Source organism: Equus przewalskii, chromosome 7 (assembly GCF_037783145.1).
Source record: "Equus przewalskii isolate Varuska chromosome 7, EquPr2, whole genome shotgun sequence".
NCBI classification, from domain to species: domain Eukaryota; kingdom Metazoa; phylum Chordata; class Mammalia; order Perissodactyla; family Equidae; genus Equus; species Equus przewalskii.
Window position 1 is genome coordinate 31,082,102 of NC_091837.1, and position 18,907 is coordinate 31,101,008.

General features: G+C 49.8%; 2 protein-coding genes across 17 annotated transcripts in view; both read right to left on the reverse strand.

Moving 5' to 3' along the window:
* GOLGA3 (golgin A3) overlaps window positions 1–2,075 on the reverse strand; it is a 46,724-nt gene extending 44,649 nt beyond the window's left edge. For 3 of the 7 annotated variants that reach the window (XM_070629421.1, XM_070629420.1, XM_070629419.1), the window contains exon 1: window positions 1,690–2,008. The gene's annotated coding sequence lies outside the window, so the exon portion shown is untranslated. Of the gene's footprint in view, window positions 1–1,689 lie in introns of all 7 variants that reach the window. The other 4 variants (XR_011542511.1, XM_070629416.1, XM_070629418.1 and 1 more) reach the window with 3 other exon arrangements.
* An 8,926-nt stretch (window positions 2,076–11,001) lies between these two features.
* CHFR (checkpoint with forkhead and ring finger domains) overlaps window positions 11,002–18,907 on the reverse strand; it is a 29,462-nt gene continuing 21,556 nt past the window's right edge. For all 10 annotated transcript variants that reach the window (XR_011542513.1, XR_011542512.1, XM_070629426.1 and 7 more), the window contains 5 exons: window positions 18,520–18,590; window positions 17,351–17,438; window positions 14,925–15,032; window positions 14,318–14,390; window positions 11,002–12,206 (listed from right to left, as the gene is read on the reverse strand). Coding sequence is in view for 8 of the 10 variants with exons in the window: in XM_070629426.1 (XP_070485527.1) it covers window positions 12,164–12,206; window positions 14,318–14,390; window positions 14,925–15,032; window positions 17,351–17,438; window positions 18,520–18,590 (383 nt within the window). In the remaining 2 variants the exon portion in view is untranslated. The remainder of the gene's footprint in view (window positions 12,207–14,317; window positions 14,391–14,924; window positions 15,033–17,350; window positions 17,439–18,519; window positions 18,591–18,907) is intronic.

The following is an 18,907-nucleotide window of genomic DNA, read 5'->3' on the forward strand; positions in this document are numbered from 1 at the left end:
AGACAGCAGAAGCACATCACCAGGAAGCTGTTATTAGTAGCACTGCATTTTGTGATTTAAAAAAATAATAATAAATAAAGAGGTCAGTCTTATCATAGTACCATTCTGACCACCTGCATTCCACTGTGTTTCCTGGAGGGAAGAGACCGGACAAAGCCACGACTGTGAACTTCACAGAGAGTTCACACCTCTGGGCTCACCCCTGTCTGACATCAAGGGACTTCATGCTGAGAACCACCGTCAGGCACCTGTGCGACTCCCAGCTTCCCCCATACAGCAGATTACACGAATTCGGTATAGACACATCAACAGCTCCATCCCCCCACCTTAAGTTGTTCCTATGGGCAATTAGAAACAACAGAGTATGGCCAAAGATAAAACAGGCTTCCCTTAAGAAGATAATACCTAGTTGAGGCCACACCAGTAACCAAAAGTGACCAGAGACACACAAAGTGAAAGCCCTGAGAAACCCCGTGTCACTGTACAGCAGCGCCAGGTAAAGGGTGGCCCCGGGGGCAGGAATCCCGGCTCCCAGTCCCGACGCCTCTACCCTCAGCAGGAGATCCTGGGCAGACTTCTAAACCACAATCAGCCAGTTTCCTCATTAGCAAGATGAGAAAAAAGACACAAAATCTTTGCCAGTACTGAATGCAACAAGGCACAGGGTCTGTCCTAGGCCCTCAATAAATGGTAGTTATTACTATTAGTGTAATTTTCCTTTCAATTGCTTGTCAAAATTAATAGGGAAAAGCCAACTAAAGATATTCTCACTTAAGAAGGTATACTGCTGCTTAAGGGAACTGGCCCAAAAAAGAGCTACTTTTGAATGTGAGTAATGTCAGACGCTTTTTCTTTTCTTTTCTTGCTATTCAAGGTACACTGTAACTGAAAGCCATCATTCCAGTAAAGGGTTATGTTTGCAATTAAAGGGATAATTTAAAATTTTTTAAAGTCCATGAGTCACCTGCGAATGGCTCACGCGGACCCAGCGGTTTTCAATCACACTGACAACAAAATCCGAGCCTCTTACTCCGCGCGGCCCCGCCCACACTGCACCCTGGTCCTCGTCACACCCTTATGACACTCCTCTGCCCAGGAACACCGACTCGGGTCCTCCCTCAGGGTCCTCACACTCGCTGCTCTTTCTGCCCGAAGCCCTCCTACCCCGCAATTCGGCACGGCCAGCCTCTTGTCCGAGGCCCCGGCCCCAACGTCACCTCCCTCCAGACCCCCGCGCACCACCCGACACGCTCGGCAAGCGCCTCTGTATCAGTCGGCATCCCCGACGCAGCGCGCGCAGCGACGGGGGACGCGGCGCGACTTCCCCTGCACCCAGGACCCAGGGCGACGCGCCCGTCGCACGACTGACACAGCGGACGTGGGCTCCACCAAGGCCAAGCCGCAGGTCCGTTCCCTGGGCAAGTGTGCCCGCGCCGCTCGGGCACCCCGGGCACCCAGACCGAGACGCGCCGAGAGAGGGAGAGGAACCGCCACCCGACCCTCGGACCCCGGCTCCACGACGGCTGCCGTCCTGACAGGACTCCGAGGGGGCCGAGCGCGCGTGACGGGAGAGGCGCTGCGCGGGCCCGAGGGGAAGGCGTTCGTGGAGCCGGCCCGGGCCCCCCGCGAGCAGCGGCACCAGCACCCGGCCCTCGCGTCCACGACCCCCCGCCGCCCCCCGACCCTCACCGGCGCTGCGGAGGCCGCGACAGGCCAGCCCGACTGCTCCGGCGGAGACGTGGCCGTGCGAGGGGCGGGACGCGGTGCAGCGCCGCCTCGAGCCCCCCGGACACCGCCAGCGCGCGCCGCCTCCGTTCCGGAAAAAGAACGTCCTCCTCTGCCCGCCGACAGCCGTCCTCGGGCAGGGCTGCTCTGGACGAGGGCCAGGGTGACCCCACTCGCAACTAGCCCGACGCAGATTTCAGAAAGTGAGTCTGCGCCTCTTTTCCCGGTAGAAACGTAGCTCGCAAGACTTGCAGGACCAACTCCGACAGGAAGCCGGACAATTGAGCTTCCGGCGGAAGTGGCGTGGCCGGCGCGCCGGTCCCTGCCCCACCCCGCCCATCCCCTGAGATTATGGGCGTGACCACTCTGGCCCCGCCCCGGCCCCGTTTGGGGCGTGGCTAGTAAACGCGGGGGCGGGGTCATGTGGCAAGGAGGTGGGGGCGCGCTTGGTCCTCCCCACCGCCCCTCAGCACCCTGAACCCCGAACCTTTTATCCCGCCCATCGTTATTCATCTTTCCATCTTTTCATGGTTTCATCTTTGCGTTACAGCAAGCCCTAATATGGAGTAGTGGATTCCTATCACTTTCTTCTTTTTCAGGATTGTTCTAGCTATTTGGGGGCCCACGTCCTACCATATAACTTTTAGAATAAACTTGTCTATGTCTACAAAAATCCTTCCTGGGATTCTGATAGGAATTGCATTAAAACTATAGATGGATTTGCGGAGAACTGACATTTTTACTATGTGGAACATGAACATGTATGTCTCTCCTTTTTTTTAGGTCTTCTTTGATTTCTTTCATCAGCATTTTGTAATTTTAAGCATGCAGATCCTGTACATGTTTTGTGAAGTTTGCGCCTAAGTATTTCATTGTGTTTGGAGTGATTGTAAGTGGTATTCTGTCTTAAATGTTGGTTTCCACATATTCATTGCTAATATATGGAAATGTGATGAAATTCTGTGTGTTGTGCTTGTATCCTGAGACCTTGCTGAATTCACTTATTTGTTCTAGGAACTTTTTTGTTGTAAATTCCTTGGAATTTTCTATGTAGACCATCGTGTCATCTGCAAGTGCAAAATTTAACTCAAAATAATTATGGATTTACATGTCAAAATATATGAATCAATAAAACTTTTACAAGAAAAATAGGAGAAAATTTTAAGGTCTGAGGACTTGGCGAAGAGTTCTTAGACATGACATGAAAAGCACAATCCACAAAAGAAAGAGATAGATTGGATTTTATCAAAATTAAAAACGTTTGTTTTGAGAAAGACTCCATTAAGAGAATAAAAAGACAAACTACGGACTGAGAAAAATTTGCAAACCACAAATTTGATGGACTAGTACCTAGAATATATTAAGAACTCTCAAAACTAACGGTAAAAAAATACTGGGCCGGCGGGTGGCACAGCGGTTAAGCATTTATGTTCCGCTTTGGTGGCCTGGGGTTTGCCAGTTCGGATCCCAGGTGTGGACATGGCACTGCTTGGCAAGCCATGCTGTGGCAGGCGTCCTACATATAAAGCGGAGGAAGATGGGCACGGATGCTAGCTCAGGGCCAGTCTTCCTCAGCAAAAAGAGGAGGATAGGCAGATGTTAGCTCAGGGCTGATCTTCCTCAAAAAAAAAAAAAGAAGAAAAGAAAAGAAAAATATGATTAGGGGGCCTGCCCGGTGGTGCAGTGGTTAAGTTCACATGTTCCACTTCAGCGGCTTGGGGTTCGCCAGTTCAGATCCCAGCTGCGCACATGGCATCACTTGTCAAGCCATACTGTGGTAGGCATCCCACATATAAACTAGAGGAAGATGGGCATGGATGTTAGCTCAGGGCCAGTCTTCCTCAGCAAAAAGAGGAGGATTAGCAGCGGATGTTGGCTCAGGGCTAATCTTCCTCCAAAAAAAAATACAATTAGAAGATAAGCAAATATGTGAAGAGATGTTTCATTGAACAGGATATACGGATGGCAAATAAGCTTGTGAAATGTGTTCAACATCACTGGCCATTACAGAGATGCAAATTAAGACCATCAGGGAAGCTAAAATAAAATAGTGGCAATACCAAATGCTGGCAATGATGTGGAGAAACTAGAGCTCTCATACTTTGCTGGTGGGAATATAAAATGGTGCAGCCACTCTGGAATATAGTTTGGCAATTTCTTTAAAAATTAAACATATGCTTAATTATATGACCCAGCAACTGCACTGCTGGACATTTAACTCAGAGAAATGAAACTTATGTCCAGACAAAGGCCTGTACACTATTGTTCACAGTAGCTTTATTTGTAATAGTTCAAAACTGGAAACAACCAAAATTTAACCAATCCTACAGTGGATGAATGGTTATACAAACCACGGTACATCCACACCGCGGAATTCTACTAAGCGATGAGAAGAAATATTGATATGCGCAACAACTTGGATGAATCTCAAGGGCATTAGGCTGAGGGGGAAAAATATCAAAAAGACTATACTGTTATGATTATGCTGATATGATGCCACGTATGTAACATTCCTGAAATAACAAAATTATAGATATGGGAAAAAATTAATGGTTGCCAAGGGTTATGAATGATGGGGGTGGCTATGACTGAAACAGGACAGGACGAAGCAGGTCTTTGTGGTGATGGGCAGTTCTGCATCTTGATTGCAGTGGTGGTTCCGTGAATCTGTACATGGGCTAAAATGACATGGAACTGTGCACACACTTCAGACAAATGTGAGTTTCCTGGTTTTGATATTGTACTGCAGCTATGTAAGATACAACTAATGGGGGAAACTGGGGAATAATTAAATTAGCAAGAAAAGTGTGACAAACACTAAATCTAAATACAAACAGAAGCAAATGAGCCTAATTATATATTAAATTGATGGCATATCCATGCAGAAGAAAAACACTACTCTAAGTAAAATTTTTAACAGTTTTATAAGGTATTATTTACATACAATATAATTTACCCATTTCATGTGTACAATTCAATGATTTTTAAAGTAAATTTACAGTTACATTTACTACATTTTAGTAAAAAAACTGGATTTACTATGTTTAGTAAATAAAACTGAATTTACTACAATTCAGTTTTGAACATTTCATAACCCCAAATGATCCCTCTTGTCTATATGCATACAGTCACTGCCCATTCCCCCTTCTCTCAGCTCCTACCAACCACTAATCTATTCTCTATCTCTATGGATTAATCTATTACGGACATTTTGTACGAATAGGATCACACAATATGTGGCCTTTTGTGATTGCCTTCTTATTTACTTAGCATAATGTTTTGAGATTCATCCATGTCTTAGCATGTATCAGAATGCAGTTCCTTTTTATGGCTGAATAATAGTCCACTGTCTGGATATACCACATTTTGTTATCCATTAATTTGTTGACGGACACAATCCAGTGCCTCGAATGGCCTGGGCAATGTTCTGTGTGTAGGGGGTTAGATGGAGGAAGAGGAGAGACGAGATCCCCCACTCCAGTCTAGCTTCGTTTGTGTGGGAAATACCAGACATTCAGAGCAATGACTTACGTGTGTTGGAGTCAGAGGGCTGCCAGTTACATGGGGTCGTCATTCATTCAGAAAGTATTCATTGTGGGCAACTGTATACAAAGTGGTATTTTAGATGCTGTACACAATCGCTGCTGTCGTGAGGTTACACTCTGTCAGAGAACTAGGCGACAAACACAGACAGGCAAGACAGGAAGTGATGAGTGAAGAGAAGGACCGGGTAAGGAGGGGTGAGGAGGCATGCAGCTATTTCAGACGGATGGTATGGGGTGGCCCTCTGCCATGAGTGTGAGCAGACACATGAATAAAGTAAGAAAAGGAGTCATGGAGGGAACTGTGGGATCAGGGTTGCAGGATCGGGAACAGCAAGGGAAACCATGTATTCAAAGGTTTCTCGACGAAGTCATCCTTTAGCTGAACTCACATGGCGAGGAGGCGTGTGAAGCTCTGGGAGAAGAGCTTTACAAGGAGAGGGACGTGCACGTCCAGAGGGTCTGCAACGAGGCTGAGGGGGCAAGCCGCTACGGTCCGTCAGAGCGCTGGGAAGCCGTCTGATGTGTTTGAAGAGATCACTCAGGTGCCTTCCAGATGTGAGTTGTGGGGCAGCTTGAGCCTTGGGCTCTGCTGGCCATGGGCCTGAGGCTAAGGGATGGAGCACAGCGGGAGGGCTGAGGCCGAGTTCTGGAAGTAGTGCTCAGTGGACTTGCTGATTGGGGGCGGGTGGCACTGAGGAAAAGAGAGACTGAGGACAACTCCTTGGGGATCCAAGCCACAGGTGGGGGCTGAGCCATTTTCTGAGATGGGGGAGACTGCGAGGACAGGCATGGAGGGACAGGGCAGGGCTCTGTGCGGGAAACAGAGTTCTTTTTGCCAAGTGGAGTCTGCAGGCCGGCACCTAGAGATGAGTATTTGCAGTTCAAGGGATAGGCATCTCCTACATAGATCCAAAAGCCACAGGGTGGAGGAGCATCACTGGGGAGCAGGTGTTGCTGGAACAGGAGGGCTGTCTCATTCATCAGAGTGACCCCAGCCCAGGGTACATACTCAGCCACATCCCATCAACAAGCTAAGGTGCCCACGGGAGCTCAGGTGAGCATAGAATTCTCTACCTCTTACTGCAAAGCCTCAGAAAACACTGGACCCCTCCTGAACACTGAAAACCAAAGGAGAAGCGTGTGGCGGGGGGTGGGGGTGGGGGGCGTATTAGCTTCCTGCAGCCGTGTAACAAATCACCAGAAACTTAGTGGCTTAAAACACATGAATTCATTCTCTCACAGTTCTGGAGGTCAGACATCCAAAATCAGGGTGTCTCAGGGCCGTGTTCCTTCCGGAGGCTCTGGGGAGTGTTTGTTTCCTTTGCCTTTTCCAGTTTCTAGGGCATCTCTGGGCTACTGGCCCCTTCCTCCATCTTCCAGAGCCTCACTCCAACCTCTGCTCTGTCACTGCATCTCCCACCTCTGACTTTCTTGCCTGCTTTATCAGGAACTTGCAATTACATTGAGGACCCACAGGATAATGCAGCATGATCTCCTCATCTCAAGGCCCTTAATGTAGTCAGCAAGGTCCCTTTTACTAGATAAAGTGACATATTCACAGGTCCCAGGGATTAGGACGTGGGCGTCTTTGGTGGCAGAGAGCATTGTTCAACCTTCCATAAGGTGTTAATAGTATGTAGGTTTTGCCAAGAAAAACCATGTGATTTTTATAAAACCCTGTGGAGTTGCACGTTTGATGATAAGTGTTATGGGCTGAATTGTGTCCCCTAAATGTTGAATGCTCTAACCCCCAGGACCTTAGGATGTAACTGTATGTGGACACAGGGCCTTCAAGAGGTGATTAAGGCAAAATGAGGCCATATGGGTGGGCCCAATCCAGTGACTGGTGTCCTAATAAGGGGAGATCAGGACACAGACACGCACAGAGGGACGACCACATGAGGACACAGGGAGGAGATGGCGTCTACACGCCAAGGAGAGAGGCCTCAGGGGAACCAGCCTGCCCTCACGTGGACTGGATGTCCAGCCTCCAGACTGTGAGGGATAATTGTCTGCTGTTTAACCCCCTGGCTGTGGCGTTTCTTATGGCGCCAAGGAAAACACACAGAACTACTACCGAGAGGAACACCGCTCACAAGCCCACGCTCGCACACATGGCAGATGGCCATAACTCCTGGTCTGATTGACTTCCAACATTTCATTCCCACACTCGTTCGAGAGACGTGGACTACTGCCAGTCTGCTGCTCTAAGACACAGTCCAGGCTCACTGTCTTTAGAAGGAGACAAAAACGTCAAACAAAAATGAGAGCACGCATTAGGTTTAGCAGAGGCAAAGGAAAGAGCCGCCACCTGTGCCTCAGGGAGGACTCCCACTCAGTGGCGTCTAAGCTGGCCTTCACTGGATCTGCTCACTTGACCATCCGCGATCATCATATGCTGGCCACATCAGGCGTTCTGGCCGAGTATACAACAATGAGCAAGAGAGGAAGTCCCTGCTCTGGAGTTTTGAAGGGGGAGAAAAACAGTAAGTAAATGTTTACTTTCCAAAAATGACAGGCATCAGGAAGAAAACCAAACAGGTTGACACTAGAGTGGCTGGGTGGGGACCCATGTGGTGGAGTGGCCAGGGGTCCCCTCTGAGGAGCACATCTGAGCTGACCCTGAGTGATGATCCGGTGTCACCATCTGGTGCTCTGTAGGAGGAGCAGTAAGGAGGAACCGGCACACGCCAGGGCCCAGAGGCAGAAACACAGTGGAAGACTCTGCAGGTGGGGTGGGTAGAAGGGGAGGTTTCCTGGGGGAGGGCAGGGGCAACCCCATGCTGGGCCTTCAGAGGCCATGATATTGTCATTGGTTGCTATGTAACAAGCCACCCCAAACGTAGTGGCTTCAAACAACTCTCTTATTTCTCATGATTATATTGGTTGAGTGCAGTGGTGTACTGGTGTTTAACAACCTTCTCGCCAGAAAAGACAAAAACAAAATGACCCTGATCTGTAGCATTTACCCATTTCTGTGGTGTGAACACTCCCAGCAGGGCCGGTTTCAAGCTCCCAACGTAAGGTCCACAAATGGGTGGGTGGGAAGGGCTGTGCACCATCGTAGAGAACCTACACCAGACAGATGCACAGACGCAAGTGCCCACGAGAGCACAGGTGATGGTCACATGGAGTCAGTTCATTAGGAAGGAAGGAGTCCTGAGGGCTTATTACCTTTGTTTTTAATATGAGTTATGAAATCCAACTGTATATGACTTTTTAAATGGCTGTGTTTAGGTCATCAGCTCATGACATTCCTGAGACCCTAACAATTATCTCCTGGGAGCTGGCAGGTGGCTCTTCTGCAGGTCACCAGGACTTGTGGTGCACTGGCCTCCTTCAGCTGGCAGCTTTGTGGACTGGCCTCCCTCCCACTTCTCTGTGCAGCTGAGACAGCAACGGAGAGCAGGAAGGAAGATGCATGGCCTAGCACTGCTCCATTCACTTTTGCTGACATCACAAGAGACAGGATAGAAAAGAGGACATTTGAAGCAAGGGGCACACTTGGAACAAAGACACGAACAGCATGTGGCATGCCCAAGGACATGCCGGAAGATTCTGCCAGGAGATAGGGTAATTGAGACGCAGGCTGAGAGTTGCCTCTGTGCCAGGCTAGTCTGAGCCCTTCACTTCTCAACACCACCTGCGGTAAAAACTGTATTGCTTCTGTCTCATAGAAGAGGACACAGGCTGAGAGAGGCTGAGAAGCAGTGGGAGTGAGGAGACGAGAGTGACAGAGGCCAGATGGGGCCACACTCCAAGGGCACCCAGGACTTTGGAGTTAACTCTGCAGGGAGCTCCGAATCCCGCCCCGAAAGTGTCTGGCTTCCTCCACATCCCCACCTACAGGCGGCCTGGCGTTTCCAAGGGGAGTACCTGACCTGGCTGGTGCTCCCTCCAGACCACCACCTGCACAGTCCCCATTTGGGTCAGGCCTGGGCGGGCTCTCTGGCCTGCCGGGTGTAAGCCCCGGCCCTGCTGACCCAGAGCCAGTCTGCTTTCTTCATGGAGACATTGCCCCTTCCTCTTCCTCTTCCTGGGCTGCCCCTGCCGTGCCCCACCTCCCTGGGGGTGCTAGTGCCCAGGGAGGCAGTGAGAGGCTCAGGTCTGGCCCATCAGTGATGGGGTCTGAGATGAACTTCCCTTGGAACCAGTGGGGAGGCTGCCAGCTAACCGCTTCTGCCTGACGGAAGCTGAGGTCTGGGGAGCAGCCATTACAAACAGAGGGAGAGGGGGGTCCCAGGACAGCATCCAGCCTTCTTGGTCCAGTCACACTTGGTCAGGTCTGCCCTGGGCTTTTCGATTAATTCCCCCTTTTTGCTTTTTTCCTCCAGAGAAGAGGTTAGTTTGCTAGTGCGGGCTGCTGATGTCCACTGCAGTGACGAGCCCACCTGATTCAGAACCCAGCTACTCGGGGCCTCTGTGCTGCATGAGGGCCTGTCTAGCTGCAGGGCCCCAGCTGGTAGAGGCCCGCCTCAGACTCCACCTCCTCTCCCAGTTTGGGTACTTCCTGATGGCAAAATCCACGATGCCCCCTGCTGCTCTCGGCTCTGGGCTTGCAACCTGATCCTGCTATCTCCGCAGCATTCAAGATGACTTGTTGGGTGCCAGGTTGCAGCTCTGACAGATGCTGGCCCAGTGAGGCCTCCATGGCATCAACCGTGCACCTCAGAGCTCGGACCCACACGCCAGGAAGGCCTAGTGTGCAGCCCTTTGGAGGGTACATGGCAAATGGGAAGTGTGGGTAGGGATGGCCCCTGTTCTGTCATGGGGCACCAGGAGCCCAAGAGGGATGAGGGCCTGGGGACGGGCTGAGCAAGGCTGTGGAAGGACATGGGGGGCAGGAACCAAGCAGTGGAGACCCAGCTGGGCCTGCTCTGGGGCTTGTCCCAAGAAGCCGGAGATAAGTAGGTGGGTGTCTCCCTCTGCACAAGCCAGCCACACACCCCAAGGGAGCCTGTGCCACCAGGAGAGACACACACATCAGGGCTCCAACCCAACTGTGGGCTGGCTGTGGGGTGGGGTGGGAGGGTGCTGAGGAGCAGGAAGTACAGAAAGTCATAAAAGCATTGCGTGAGAGCACACTCATTCAGCTCTGTGGAACAGCTTGTTGTCATCAAGCCTGGAGATCAACCGCCCTAGTCTCAAGGCTCCTCAGCGTGGGTTAGAGCCAACCAGCTCTGTGCTGACCCCACGTGCTCATTAGAAATGGGGTCCCCAAGCTCTAGCAGAGTCAGCTCCATACCATGGACCCTGAGTCTGATGAGCCATGTGCCCTTCCCTGCAGGGACAAACCCAGCACAGCCTGAGGAGAGGCGCACGTTCTGTTTAAACCTAGGCAAAAAAAGGCGGGTCTATCCTCTAAGGGGCCAAGACTTGGTTCTTACTTTTCAGGAGGGGGAGGAGGAGGGAGTGAAAGGGGTGATGAGGAGCGGAGGGCAGGCCTCACTCTGCACAAGCTGAGCCTGGGGCTTAGACACAGAGCCAAGGCTTCGACTCGACCAAGAGGCTGTGGCTCCCTTGGGGTGGGTGGACCTGAGACCCCAGGCCTGTCCCCAGGGCTCAGACCTGGGCCCCGACCCCGAGGCATGCCTGCCTGCAGGGCCCACTCATTCAGTGTGGCAGCCCTGCCAAGTGGCCTCTGGTGGCAGTAAGTAACTAGCGCCATCTGCAGCCTGTCGCACGGTGATGGGAAGGGGTACACTGCAGCCCGCACACAAACACACACACGTTCGGGGAGAGAGACAGACACGGCTTGTTTATTAGGACGCGGAAGGGGGCTTCTTCCACAAACAGCGCTGCTTCTCAGAGTCTGATCAAGAGCAAGTCAACAGTGGAAAATTGTATTCCTGAGGAGAAGCAAAAGTTACAATTTTGCAAACAAGCTTAACAGGTGATTTCAACAGAAGATAAAAACTTTTTTCCTTTTTACAAAGAATAAAATTTCAAGTATTATTCCAGATGACACGGCAAACCCCACGCAGGAGGAAAAGGCAAGGACTAGCAGAAGCAAGGCCCCTGGCCGTCTGCATGGGAAGGGGCGCTGTGGGCAGGCGGTGCCGCCAGGGCTGGCCTGCGCATGGCCCACGGCTGCACAGGCCCAGAGGGAACGGAGAACACGGGCACCGCTCAGCGGCCTGCAGCAAGCACCAGCGCTTTGCTCCTCCGCAGGCTCGAGATGGTGGCGACCCACCTATGCCTGCCGGGAGGGGCCACACTCTTAACGTCGGAGGTCTAGCGTTAGCAGTTCTGGACATCTGATGATTTTTTTTAATAAACGCAAACATACATTCTTTCAAAAACCATACAATCCCCAATTTTAGTCAATTTGAAAATTATAAATTACGTTATTTGTGCTACAGTTTGTGATATTTAAATCTTATTAGAAGATAAGCACCAAACCTATTAAAATAAAAAACTATGAGACGCTGTGGCTGTCCCGCGGCAGGGCACTCCGCACGGCCCGTGGGCTGTAAACTGCTGCTCCCTTTCCTTAAACGGCAGAATGCTTCTGACAAACTTTCCTTCTCCCAGGAAGCTTTTCTTGAAGAGAGACATCCGCTGTAACCACAGCTGTGGGGAAGGTACAAAGAGCACACCTGCATGTCGCCATCTTGACAGGAAGGGACGGCTGAGGGCTGCTCTTCCAGCCGAAGCGCCCTGAGTGGCCCAGGGCTCAGAGGAAGTTGTGCCGCCCAGGCTGCGGGGGGTCTCACTGAGAGGGTCTCACTCCACAAAAGAAAGTCACACCAGAGGGTAGGACACAGAGACCCCCAGTGTCCCCTGAGGGGGACTGTGAAATATAAACATTTTAGTTTATATTCGGTATTTTCTGAAACACGCCATCAGTGACCTCCGATGCTGCCAAGCCATCTCGATGCCTCCCTGGATGCTCAGTTCTTGAACCTGGTCTGTTCACAGATGTGATTGAATTTCCTGCAGGGAGAAAAGAGTCACATTATACAATGGGGCATCAGAGAAGCCTTCAAATAAACCAATTCTGAAATTGCATACTGAAGGAACTACACGGACAATCAACTATGCACGCACATAGGGGCTGCAGAGGCCTATTTTTAATAACATCAAAGAAACTAACCCCCAAAGGCAGCCTTCCTCTTTCCTTTTTAAATTTAAAGTAAAAGTCAAACATCTTAGGTAATTTTCTAGAGAAGACTTGAAGCTGCACCTCCCCAGCACCTCACGGTGCCACGAACCACCCGTGAGGCTGACGGGCATGCCCACTGGGTGACAGTACTGTCACCTTCCTGTCCATGAAGAGCAGGGCACCCCCGTGGGAGACGGCACGCCTCTGCTGCCCCTGCCCGAGTTTTTATTGACAGAGGCTGGTGGGTCAGCAGTGAAGTCTCCTTTCTCACAATGAATGGCCTCTCCCACGCACTGTGCAGCTCAAACAGGAAGCAGAGCCATGCCTTGGAAGGAGCTGCCTCTCCAGTCCTCACTGTGTCTCCTGCACTAAGGGCACTCTGTCAGTTACTTTAATTAGACGACACATGACGGGGATTACAGTTGCTTCAAACAGCATCAACACACGACACTGACTGATATGATCACTTCTCCTACGGTTTAAAAGCGGAGGTGAGCTTACTCCAGCAGACGACCCATGGCTGTCACCAGGAAGAGGCCTTTTATTAAAGACTCCGTGGGAAACACCTGGTGAGAGTGACCCACTCAGAGCCATCACAGACACCCACTCGTAGCACCAAACACAGACAAACACATGTGCACAGCGACATGTGCACGGGGCCCATGGCTCCGGAAGGACGTTCTCATTGACCACAGTCACTGATTTGGAAAGTGCTAAATGTCAAATGTGTCAGCTGGGAATGACAGGCTGTACTCTGGAGACCTGGAGGTGGAAGACGCAGGTGAACGTTGGCATGCAAACATCTCATGAAGCAAGGTAACAGAAAAAGAGCAGAATTTCTAAATGATAATGCTATTCTATACACTACGTGACTTTATAGATGCACAACCACTAAATTAATATGTTTTTAAGCAGATCATTGAACAGTTCATGGACATTCCTAAAAACTGAGATATCAACGTGGTGAAAACACTTAAACAAAAAAAAATCACTTTCCTGTTGATAAAAATGGCAAGCAATAGGATATATTGGAGTATATGAGGAAGCCATTTGGTGTAAAGCTGATTTGGCCTAACTTTATTTTTTTTCCCAAAAGGGTGTTGAGCACACATTGTATATCTGCTTTAAGCCTTTGCTGTCTCCCAAAGGCAAGAACAAATGCCCTTAAGATAAAGTTGAACTTCCCCCACACTGGCATTTCCTTAAGGATAAGCATCTCTCTCTAGGCTAGGAACTGATTGCTGTGCTCACCTGTGACCACCCAGCTCGAGACAACAGACCTGCCACGCTGCTGTGCCCACCGAGACAGCAGACCTACTACCTGCTGTGTCCATCAACGGCTGTGCCAACAGGGCAATCTTGTGACTATTATAAAAGAATCGTTTCAATCATGTGTGACACGTGCTCTTGGACAGTACATAACCACTCCATACACCCCACTTCTTTGGAGTGCTTCGTTCCTTTTTGGAAGGATTCTCCCAGGCTATACGGTCCTCATGTCTGGCTCATAATAAACTCACGCCAATTTTGATGTATAGATTGGTTATGGATTATTTGCGTCGACACTGTTAGGAAAAGTAGGGATTGGGGCCAGCCTGGTGGTGCAGCAGTTAAGTGCGCACGTTTGGCTTCAGTGGCCCGGGGTTCACGGGTTCAGATCCCATGTGTGGACATGGCACCACTTGGCAAGCCATACTGTGGTAGGTGTCCCACATATAAAGTAGAGGAAGATGGGCATGAATGTTAGCTCAGGGCCAGTCTTTCTCAGCAAAAAGAAGAGGATTGGCAGCAGATGTTAGCACAGGGCTAATCTTCCTCAAAAATAAATAAATAAATAAAAGGAGGGATTGATTCCTGTAGGACTGTTTCAGCTCCCCATCTAGCATGAGGACCCGTGCTGACACTCCTGTGCCCAGCCCAGCAGAGCACGTGTCTGACTCACATTGCATGGTGGGCCTTCACCTGGGTACGGCAGTTGCGGCCCCAGTAGCAATCAGGACGGGACGTTACAGCCACTAGGAAGAGAAAAAATTACATATGTGTAATAATACATTTCACACTTACACACTCAGCTAAGTGAATTTAAGTAGAGACCCGAAGAGAAACAGCAGCTGAAACGCACAGCATTTTGTCATGCTTTATATCTAGTTTCCTTGGACTGCTCCAAGATTTTAGGAAAGGAAAGAAATGTTTAAATAAAAACGAATTTCGGAGTAAGACTACTCCAGTAGTCTATAGGATGTTTTTGAGCATCTTGTTTTAGAAACTCATGTCACAGCAGACAGGCCCAGAGCCTGAGCTGACACCAGGTAGAGGACGGAACCCACGTTACGGCAGATGGGCCCAAAGTTGAGCTAACATCAGACAGACCATGGTCCGGAAATAAGCGCAGCCCTCACACAGCCTCTCTGCCCAGTTTCCTCCTCGCTGACGCAGACATCAACTAAGGACGCAGAGCAAAGGCCCACGTCAAGTATCCATCCAACATGAAGGAGAGCAGGAGCCAATCCCAACAGAACACAGTTGGGGGCAGGGGGGGTGCTGCTTACCTGGCAACTCAGATGGAGGAATGTTCTGCCGATACTGGTAGGTCAGCTCGCGGAAGCTTCGCAGTCCGCAGCAGTAGCACAGCACGGTGTTCCCGGTGACCCTGTAGTCTGGAAGGGACACCCACGGGTGCGGCCAGCCATCAGGCAGTGCCACACTTCCAGAACAGCAGAACACACATGGCCTTGCAAACTAGTGGGAAACTAACATACTGATTCATAAATGGGTGAGAGACAATGCACTAGAGGCTTGAAAAACAAGAAGAAAACCAATTGAGATCTCAATTTATTTCCTTACAACAAAATAATTCCACTTGGAGAAAAAATTCAAATATTTTTAAAAATCCAAAAAAGTACTCAGAAAGATGAGTATTATTCTTCTCTTCAGCTATTTCTAAGCATGTCACGAAAACCAAATGGCACATAGGAAAGGATCTGTAAAATTAACTGCCTACAGCTTAAGCTTCACAATGGAAACACACACAGCAAAGGTGAACTACTGATGAAGTGGTGCAAAATGTATCTGCAACACAAATGACAAGTGTTGTACCCTTAATTAACAAACACACCACCAAATCCATCCTCCCAAATCCAAATGGTCTAATATAAACATGGGCCAAGGTCACACATAAGCAAATGACCCATAAGACAACATCTTCAATTTTGTTAATAATCAAACATGGGCAGATAAAACAATGCTTTAGCACTGTCTCCCTGTTTCATACAGACAAGGCCTGAAAGGCAAACGCAGGGCTGATGGGCTCAGGGGGCCGGCCCTCACACGCCGAGGCACATCCTTAGGGAGGACAGTTCACATGACAAAGTCTCAGCTGTGTGTACCACTCTCCAATAACCCTATTTATTCACCCTAAGGAGACAACTCTTCAAATCTCCAGTACTGCAAGCTCAGCAGCTACAGTGTTGTCTCATATAGTGAAAAGCTGGAAGGGACTTAAAGACCCTTAACTAATGAACTGGCTGAATAAACTACGTTAGTGTACTGAACAACAATTAAAATCAAGGTATAGAGGGGGCTGGCCCCATGGCCGAGTGGTAAAGTTTGTGTGCTCCGCTGCAGGCGGCCCAGTGTTTCGTTGGTTCGAATCCTGGGCGCGGACATGGCACTGCTCATCAAACCACGCTGAGGCAGCGTCCCACATGCCACAACTAGAAGGACCCACAACGAAGAATATACAACTATGTACTGGCGGGCTTTGGGGAGAAAAAGGAAAAAAACAAAATCTTCAAAAAAAAAATCAAGGTATAGACCTTTATTGACACAGAAAGGGTCCCAGATATACTGTTGAGTCAACAGTAGGTTATAAAACAGCACATACGGTAGGATTTCACTTATGAAAATTGTGTACACGCATGAGCATATGTACTCAGAAGGGTCATCACAAAAACATAATCACTGGGTATATCTTTAGGTGGTGGGATTTCCGATGACTTTTACTTTATCCTTCATACTTCCCTGTACCACTCACATTTTCTTTGTGAGCCATGTCATTCTTATAAAAACAATGAGCCATTAAAAAGCAAAAAGAGGGGCTGGCCCAGTGGTGCAGCAGTTAAGTGTGCACGTTTCGCTTCAGCAGCCCAAGGTTCACCAGTTTGGATCCTGGGTGCGGACCTATGCACCACTCGTCAAGCCAAGCTGTCGCAGGCGTCCCACATATAAAGTGAAGGAAGATAGGCATGGATGTTAGCTCAGGGCCAGTCTTCCTCAGCAAGAAGAGGAGGGTTGGTGGCAGATGTTAGCTCAGGGCTAATCTTCCTCAAACAAATAAACGAAAAAAGCAAAAAGAGTTAAGACCCAGCTGATAGATTTAGGCAACCCCACAGAGCTGCCCCAGCATCCGAGATACTCACTAGAATGTGTCCATGAGACAGAAACACCTTAGAAGATTGTAAGTATTCCCTGGAAACCTCTCAAGTCTTTTGTAATAATTTATGTCTTTGAGAAAAAGTCACTTGCTGGCTTTTCTGCAGCTTCCATCAGTGACAAAAATCACATTTGACAACGCACTGGGTGTCCCTGGGAGAGGACGTGAGCCTTCACCAAGTCACCGACACAGAGCAACAGGCCAATGAGGACCCTAAGGGTGTGGGAACAGCTAGCCCCCAGATCTCGGCGCTGAGCAGAGGTGGAGCCAAGGTCTCTCCAGAGTGCCCTCTCCTCCCTCGTGGAGAAAAGATCCTAGAATGCATCATGTGGGCTCAAACCCAACTTTCAAAAAAATTCTGAAAATATGAGGACCTTTCTGTCTGTCTCTGCCAGGGTAGACAGAAGCTAAAGTTGTGAATGTGGGAAAGCAGACAGCAGTACTACCAAGGTGTGGCCTGGCAGGTGTTCCTGTATTATAGGAGCAAAGGCACCCCGGAAGTGCACATCACCCCAGAGGGGGAGCAAGCACGATGCAGCTCACCAGACAGTAAGAAGAGTCCCCTCTGCAGGGCCACGAGGCTTTCAGCTAGCACGTTCTTCCACGTCAAACCCCTGGTTGCCAGGTAGTTCTGCGATGGGGAAACAAGGGTGACAGAAGAAATACTATCTCGGAGAAAGAAATACTCAAATGACAAGAGGGTGAACATTCCAGAAAAGGCCCTTGAGGTTGGGTGAAGCCAAAGCATAACCAGCCTAAATGTGGCAGGCATTTGCAGAGGGCGGCAAGGCCGTGTACCACGTGCAGCTATGGGGGCCTCCTTCCAAGACCATGGCTGAGGACACCCGGGACAGCCCAAGGACCAGGACGCTTGGAAGAGGCCCAGGATGCCCGGGACTGATGTGGTAGCACATTCACAAACTGGTGCACAAGGATTCTTGTCTGAGATGCTTCTTTGGAGCCTCAAAAGGCAGGCCAGCTTTAGAACCTTGAGCGTAGGAGTTACCACTCTCTCTAAAATTCTGCAAAGACATTCCTGCACAGGAGTGGTGAGATATCCAGCCTTGGCCGGAGTGGCCACAGTGCAGCAACAGGCCCATGACCACGTGACAAGGGAGCTGAGGGTCCAGATCTGTGCTCTGCCCTTCAGACACACGGAGAGGCCTGGCTCCTTTTGTGCAAACCTACAACAAGTGCCCCTTGGACACCTAGCCAGAGTGTGGTAGTGCTGAGGAGCATGCCACGCAGGTGAAGAGGCCCTCAGTCCTGTGTGTGATGCTGGATGTAAACGGGGGTAAGGAAGCTTCTCAGCAAGAGACTGACATGCACATTACACACTGACATTCTAGGAGCCAGGCTAGTTTCCTGAACATGGGAAGGAAAACGGTCAGAAAGGAAGAGTCAGAGAGAGGCCCTGGTTCCACCCAAGAGCCAGCCTGCCCCCTGCCCTGACCCCAGAAAACCTCTGCGTGGGGCAGGGCAGGAGTCGGAGCCATGGGAAGCAGTTCCTGTGGATTCATGATGTGATGGGCATAAAGCAAGTACTGATTTTTTGGAGTATGGGGAAAACAGACATACATCAATGGGGTGCAGAAACTCAGTGGCAGCACTAGCCAGAAAATGCAAAAAGAATCATTCACGGAACTGACGAGTTCTGAGGAGGCCTCTTCTTGGCCTTCGTCTAACACACATCTGCATGCAAAGCCTGGTACCTTCAGGATGTCCGACTCATAGTTGTTGTTGCTCAGCACCCCGTCCAGACACCTGTCGCCCAGGTTGAGTTCTGTCAGGATGGAGGAAGGAACATTATCTGTTTTATAGACACTTGACAAAAGCATGGTTCACCCAACAGTTAACTAAATTTCCTTCATTATAGAGTTCAGAAAGAATAAAAAGTTCCATGATAAAATACTACTTTAAAGAGAGAACAAGTAAAATGACTTCTGTTCCACTGCCTCCTGAAACAGACAGCTCTCCAAGTCTCCTTAGCACCTGGTCTGTTGTCATGGAGTCTGAACACTGAGCCAGACTGTGTGTTTTCAGTGGTGGTGTTCCTTGTGCATAACCCTCCTGACTGTGAAGTCAGTGTCCCCCTAACTG